Here is a 7,212-nt window from a genome sequence, read left to right as displayed (position 1 = left end):
GAAAGTATATTTTTTTTCTGAATTTAATGAGATGATCACATGGGGTTTTTATTTCAGTCTGTTTATGTAATGGGTTATATTTATCTATTTTTGTATCTTGAACCAACCCTGAGTCTCTAGCGTGAAGCCAACTTGACCATGGTGGATGATCTTTTTGATGTGTTCTTGGATTATGTGTCTGAGTGTTTTGGCTGTATTTAGGTCTGTGCACCATGTGTATGCCATGCCCAGGAGGCCAGAGTGGAGAGCCAGATACTCCTGAGATTGGAGTTAGACAGTCATGAGCCACCATATGAGTGCTAGGAATCAAATCTATGCCCCTCGGTTCTTAAAGAAGATAGATACATGCTGTACTTGGAAGATGTGTTACTACTGTGTCTCCTTATCCCTTCTCCATTCTATTTATGTCTCTCACCCACATGCCACCAGCCCATCAGTCTGTGCTGTTGGTTGCTGTTCTTCTTCCATGGAGAATCCCTGCATCTTTGCCCCACCCCCACCTCATCCCCAGCTGGAGTGCAATGAATGGATTGGTTCATATCCAGATAGTACTGGACATTCATCAAGGCCCTGGGCTTTACATTCCATTTTCAGCAGGTTCTTCTAACTAGAATGTAAGTAAATGAACACTGAGCTCCAGGATGAATGCCACAGTGGGTCTGTCTGAGTGCAGACAGACTATGAGAAGGACCATATAAGTACCTACAGTGCCTCTGGAAGTCAGCCTCTCCACCCAGACTTATATTTCCTCTCCATCAGAGCCCATGTCTTAAACAAAAGACAAGTCAACAGACATCTGGAAGGAAAAGGTGATTTATTACAAAGTCAGATTGGCAGCTGGGGAAGCAAGGAAATCGTTGGGCTCCTGAAAGCCCTTCTGTAACAGTGTCATCAAGAGGAAAGAGGGTGGGGAGAGCAAGGGGCTCAGTAGCAAAGTGCTCACCTCGTATGCATGAATTGGGTTCCAAACCCAACACAGTGAAAAAGAAAGAGGGCTGGAGAAATGAACAGTGTAATTAGCAACTGCATTCTCCATCTGCTTGGCCCTCCAATGTCCTGTCCTCTCTCAGGAAAAGAGACCTTCCCTTTTTTTTCTACATGGTCTCTACCTGATTTTAGGCTGGGCCCCAGGCCCAGTCCATGAGCACAAAGGAATTCTGGATTCCAGGAGTATGCTTAGGACAAAGCAGCAGCTACCTGCCTGCCTGCCTGAGAAGCCAGTACAAGGTCAGCTGCTATCATGGTGGCTCCTCTGAGCTCAGGTCCTGTAGGAAATAATGGAATTGTCCCATCCTCAACTGAGGACAAGCAGCTGAGGACTCCAGGCAGTGGGGACGCCACCAGCAGTTCTTCACCTCGACTTTAGAATTAGGCGGGTCTTGTCATCTCCAATGAAGAGCCTAAAAATAAATTGCCCTGTGAGGTCTCCATTCCCCTGGAAGAAAGACCCAGCTTTCCATTACAAATCTCCTAGCCCAGAACTCTCTAGACTGGTGGCTTCCTGAGCTCAGTTCCCTCAGGAAGTAAGGGACGGTTTCCTCTCTGGTCTCACACATACCTTGTCCGGAAGGATATGTATGGTGGCCATTCAGAAATCAGCAACAGAATGATTAGTGGTGTTTCACACCAGGCTCTGGGCATGGCCTGAAGCCTGTAGACTGCAGTGGGTAATGATACAAGAAGGCTACACACTCAGCCCAGACACAGCTGAGGGAAAATGGGGAAGGTCTGGGAGGAGTTGGTGCCCCAAGGAGAAAGAATATGATCTAAATCTATTATACAAAAAATTTAGATAAAAAATATTTTTAAAGCCAATCTAAACATGAAGCCCACCCATAGCAGTATCCCAAGTCCTTAGAAACACATTTGAGTACTACTTGAAGCCAGTGCCACCCGTGAATACTTCAGTCCTAAGAGCCAGTTAGTCCCCTTTGTAAAGTGGATTTCTGTCACTTGGAGCCAAAGGCCCTAGGCAGAAGCAGCATAGTTCCCTCTGAAGATTCCCATTCTCCTCCAAGTCCAAGTGAGTGCCAACCTAGTAGCTGTAGAGACTCCCATCACCCTCCTACCTAATGAGTAGTCCTACAAAGAGGCCAGCCACGAGGGGCCCCAGCCAGTAGATCCAGTGGAAGTCCCAGTAGCCGGCCATCACAGCAGGTCCAAAGGCACGAGCAGGGTTCATGCAGGCTCCAGAGATCCCACCTCTGCAGACACATAGGTACCCAGTTCACCAGCATCTCAGAAGGTCCTACCTCAAATCCACATCCTTAATCAAGCCTGCAGTCAGCCCCAAACAAACATCCTCTAACCTTCCATACCAGGGCTCCTGGGTGGATCCCACATGTTGTAAAAGGGCCTTAGCTCTAGGCAGACAAAGGATGATTGCTATATGGCCATCATCATCATTCTCTCTCTCTCTCTCTCTCTCTCTCTCTCTCTCTCTCTCTCTCTCTCTCTCTCTCTCAGAACAAGTGGCCAGTAAAAGCACCTGCTTAGTCACGATAGGAGGGGGAAATGGAACATGTTCCTTTCCAAAGTCTATAAAGCAAAGTCCAAGGAATGCCACCTATTTTGGAGTCCAGTTGACCTACATTCAAAGTCCAGCCCAGGCAGTTCTACTCTGTGACCTTTGTCTAACCTCTCTGGATATCCACTGAGATGAAAGTCTCCACCCCATAGTCTGTAGCCAAGAACAAATGACAAAATGTGCACATCGTGATGGTTACTGTAGTGTGTCTGGCCACTAAGGTCCTCATGCCACAGACCTGGACCCTACCTCCAGAGGCAGTCTGTTTCCCAGGCACACCAGAAGAGGCATGTTCCCTGGGCTCAGCAGAGAGAGCATGTTTCCAAGACACACCTGAAGCTCTAGGTTCTGTCTCCAGACAAGTGCCTTCAAACTGGGTCCTATAGCCTTCAGTAGGTTCTGTGTCCAGAACCCCATCCAGGTGGGGGGTGAGCACACTTGTAAGTGAAGCCAGTGCCACTAGAGGGCAGTAAAGTACCACTACTACTACTGTGCTACCACATTCTCAGACCATCCAAGGGGACAGAGCCTCGAGCCCTGAGATAGGTTTGGTTCTGTGTCCAAATGGAAAGAAGGAACTTTTGGAAGTGACATTCCAGCAGATGTGGGTGATTGTCCCAGATTTGTCACTTTAGACTCTCAATAACTCTAACTCATTTCTTGCCTTTCTAAACCACAGTTTGACTACCTGTTCAAGGGAGAAATAGTTCCTGAGCAAATGTCTCCTTAATGCCTTCCCAAAACTAACAAGAAACTCAAAATAAAAGAGACCAGGGGTAGAGATAATTTTTCTGTAAGACAGAGGTAACACCCCAAGGTAATGGTTTATTTATAAAATTTATATTTATTTCTGGCTTCCTACGAAAGTTAGGAATTTTCATCCAGACCACTGACTTAGCCCTAAATAAAGTAGAAGAGTGACCATATTCTCTTGACAAAAATCACCTAGCACTGTCTGATACCACCTACCCACCATTGCCTGCCCAAAGCCAGTCCACTATCTCCATTTGCCACAGGGCAGGGCCACCACACTTCTGAGGGATACTTACCCTGCCAGGATGTCCACAATGACAGAGAAGCCAATGGAGAATGGGGCCAGGGGGCCCATTGTCTTCTCGTTGACGGCACCCATGCACACGGCCAGTACCAACAACATCGTCAGAATGATCTCTACCCCCAGGGCTTCTGCCACCTGCTCCTGCTCCTGGACTATCCCAAAGGCTGCCCCAGACGCATTCCAGAACCTTTCCTCTGGACTCACCACCTGTGGAGGAAAAGCCACTCAGCCTAGGAGAGAGAAGCCGGAAGCGGGACACAGGTCTGTGCTCCGACCTGTCTGCACTTGGACATATCCGTGTTCATTCTCCTTTTCACACGTAACCGAAGACGCTACAAGACTTCCCTGAACCTTGCTTTGCACACCTGAAAACTGAGGATACTGGATGTTGGTCCCTATGCCGTTTAAATAACCCTCGCTGAGAAAAAGAGCACAAATCCAGCTTGCCTCAAGCCCTAGAGGGTGAAGACACTGCAGGACCTGCAGGCCTTGAGGAAACAGAGCGAGGGGTTGAAACTGAGTCAGCCTCAGGGGAGCAGGCACCGGTGGGAGTCGGAAGGGGCAGAAGGGAAGAATACACAGGAGGAAGAGCAAGGAGGGTCGGAGGGAAGGAGCCCATGGAATTATGTATAGAGCTATGAAATCTTTGCCCCAGCCTGGGGATGAAGTTCTATGGTAGACCACTACCACTTCTCTGGAATGCTGAAGTCCCTTGGTTCTACCACCAGTGCTGGTGGAAGGGGAACTTGCATCTAAGAAGAACTCGCTTATATTGATATATATATGGTTTGTGTTCATGTATGCCTGTGCACCACAAGCATGCCTAGTAACCACAGAGGCCAGAAAAGAGTGTTAGATCCCTCAGACTGGAGTTACAGATGGTTGTGAGCTGCCATGTGGGTACTAGGAATTGAACCCAGGTCCTCTGGAGGAGCAGCCAGTGCTCTTAACTGCTGGGGCATCTCCTTGGCCCAGGAAGTAGCCTTTTTAATTGATGGAAAGATTTTAAAGATTTTAAGCATGAAGTATCAACCCTAAGGAAAGAGAGGGGGAAGGGGATGCCATCAGTACCAAGCCACTACCCTAGTCCCCACAGGGATCACTCACCTTAGCCAAGGCAGCCCCAATCAGCCCCCCAAACAGCTGGGAGATCCAATAGGGAATTAGCAGCATGGTCTTAAGGCCTCCGATCAGTGTGACTGCCAGCGACACAGCAGGGTTGAAGTGTCCACCACTACAACCAAGAAGAGAGGAAGCCATGAGGCCATGGTCCAAGGCTTACCACAGGGATGTCCCTTGAGAATATGTACTCCAGCCTGTCCCCCAAGCTGAGCCTGCAGGCTAGAGTCAGCCCAGTGCCTTCCATAAGCAGAAATGTGCAACTCGCTCCCATTTTTCCATGAGGAGCTTTGTGTTGGGGTGAGAAGCACTGGGGATAGGTGGAGCGGGCCCTAAACCCAGGCCCTAGGTGGCCTTGGAGACAAACACGTAAGGAGAACATCCATGGTTTACCTCAGAGCTTGTGCTGGCCCTTCAGAAATGTGGCCAAAGTGTCGTACCTACAGTCCACACACCAGACTGAAAACCTAAGATCTCTGCCTGCTGGTCACACTCTGGGCTTCACTGACACCCAGATGTTGCCCTCTTCTATATCACACAACTAAACACAAGCTCAGAGGCTAGCCTTGGTCACCTGGCCAGGAAGCCACCAGCCTATCTAGATAGGTCATGTGCCTTTCATCCCACTCACAACCCCCCTTGGCCATTTAAAGAGATAATAAATTATCTATTGTTTCTTTCCAGAGAACAGTAAGCCAATGTCCTCACTAAGATCTGATTTTGAGTGAGATAGAGAACAGCCCTATCCCAGTTCCCCGAGTCAGATGCCCCAAGCTGAATATCCACCATTACAGCCATGTGGCAATAGGCACATGGCTCTTCTAGGAAACAACCCACCTCCCCTCAACCCATCCTACTGAGCGTCTACCCAGATAAAAACCAAGGGAGGGTCATTTTTCTGCCTCTTTTAAAAAACAAAACAAAAAAACCAACTTAACTCTCGTCAGGATAAAGCCCCGGCACTTTCTGTGTACCACAGTACTGAGTACTGAGAGTACTGAGCACCCCACGATCCCATCTCCCCGAAACACTCAGCTTTGGGCACTATAGTCAGACAGCTTGAATTTGACTCCTGGCTCCACCACCTTCTAGCAAATACCGCATATCAGTGATGTGGACTTTTCTCTTTTGCAAATATAAAACTGAGGAAATAACAGAACCTATTTCTTAAGTTTGTCACTAGAATAGAATACCTGAAGAGGGTTCAGTATAGAGCAGAGAGTGTATGTTGGCTCGAAAACTAACTTTAAAATATAGCAACGGTATGACTCCTATTTACTAGGCGGCACAGGCTGAAAAGCTAGATGACCCCACCCCCCATATTTGTAAGACCATAAGTGGGTGCCCAAGAGTTCCCAGATTGGCACTAGGCTAAACGCTGAGATCTGGTCTCACCTGATGTTCCCCAAGGTAGCAATGATGAGTCCCAGGGCCAGCCCATGAGCCAGGGCAGGCTGCAGGAGCCCAGTATTCGGACTGTTCTCAATGACCGATAGGCATCCAATGAAGATGAAGAGAGCGGAGCCCAAAAGTTCCACGATACACGGTTGTACGTACTGCTCATACCAGGACGTGCGGTATCTGCCAGCTGTGCTGGTCTCCTTCACCTTGACCTCGCGTAGGTCCATACTACACATCGGTGTCTGCCGTAGGGAGAAAGACAGGAAACACGGGTGGCAGAGGCCCCCAAACAGAACCCCCCATCCCCAGCTTTAAACACATCCTTAGTGCCCTTGCCCAGGCAACAGACTCACCTCCCCAGACATCTGTTCCAAAAGGTCCGAGCCAGAGGTACCAGGAGCTGCACCGGCTGCCCTAGATTGTGTTCATTTATCTCCAGGACACAGACTGGTCCGCTAGACTCTGCCCTTTTAAAGGACTGGGGACGTTCACCAAAGGTGTCCAGAAAGCAATAGAGTCTGGATGGGAGGTGGCCCAGAAGAGTAAACTTTTTTTTTCTAATCTCAACAGGGCAAGGGCCACGTGAGATCAATGATTGCTGGGCTTAGTGCCAGCAACAAGAAAGGCGTGGTCTGCTTGCATCAGGAGCAGAGCATACACCAGGCCCCTCCATAGTGCCTCATCTTTCCAGGGTCCAAAGGTGGCCAGCATGTGTGTTCAGGCATAAGGAGGGCCCCAGCAGAAGAGACTGCACACTCAGTAACAGTCAGCTCTTCTGCCGTTGACATCCCACAATCCTCGCGGGCCTCCTTCCCACCTAGGACCTTCTCCACACGCACCCTGATCACCTGGCCCAAGGAGCGAGTGAGCACATGATAGCTGCTGGGTGTCTGAGGCAGTAGAGACGATATGGCACTGTTGTGTATGGTAAAACTGGTGGACTTTGGGAACCTGGGGATGGGTGAGACCTACAGCCTCATCTACCCAAAGCCAGGGGACCACCAGTGAGATGCACCTCTCCCCTCACACTGCCTGCACTGACACCCCAGCACAGCTTGTACAAGCCAGGAGATAACCACATAACTGAGTGCCACTGAATTTCATTCAT

At 49.1% G+C, this 7,212-nt stretch overlaps 1 protein-coding gene across 2 annotated transcripts; it reads right to left on the bottom strand.

Moving 5' to 3' along the window:
* Positions 1–795: 795 nt before the first annotated feature.
* Positions 796–6,609, bottom strand: Aqp8 (aquaporin 8). Of its 2 annotated transcripts, none has more exons than XM_028764243.1 (6): positions 6,458–6,609; positions 6,099–6,346; positions 4,692–4,818; positions 3,577–3,791; positions 2,070–2,204; positions 796–1,400 (listed from the first exon to the last, which is right to left on the bottom strand). In XM_028764243.1, the coding sequence occupies exons 1-6, from the start codon at positions 6,467–6,469 to the stop codon at positions 1,352–1,354; spliced, it is 786 nt and encodes a 261-aa protein (XP_028620076.1). In that variant the 5' UTR covers positions 6,470–6,609; the 3' UTR covers positions 796–1,351. The 2 variants fall into 2 exon arrangements, with proteins under 2 accessions (XP_028620076.1, XP_028620075.1); XM_028764242.1 differs by having other exon boundaries at positions 6,099–6,349; positions 6,458–6,606.
* Positions 6,610–7,212: the final 603 nt, after the last annotated feature.

Source organism: Grammomys surdaster, unplaced genomic scaffold, assembly GCF_004785775.1.
Source record: "Grammomys surdaster isolate TR1022 unplaced genomic scaffold, NIH_TR_1.0 142, whole genome shotgun sequence".
Taxonomy (NCBI): Eukaryota; Metazoa; Chordata; class Mammalia; order Rodentia; family Muridae; genus Grammomys; species Grammomys surdaster.
This window is presented reverse-complemented; position numbering and strand designations above follow the sequence as displayed.

Excerpts from the sequence above, each read along its gene's own strand:
- Aqp8 (XM_028764242.1), bottom strand. Across the intron at positions 4,819-6,098 it reads GCTACCTTGGGGAACATCAG|TGGTGGACACTTCAACCCTG; the intron begins GTGAGACCAGAT and ends TCTTGGTTGTAG. Across the intron at positions 2,205-3,576 it reads ATTGTGGACATCCTGGCAGG|AGGTGGGATCTCTGGAGCCT; the intron begins GTAAGTATCCCT and ends ATGTGTCTGCAG.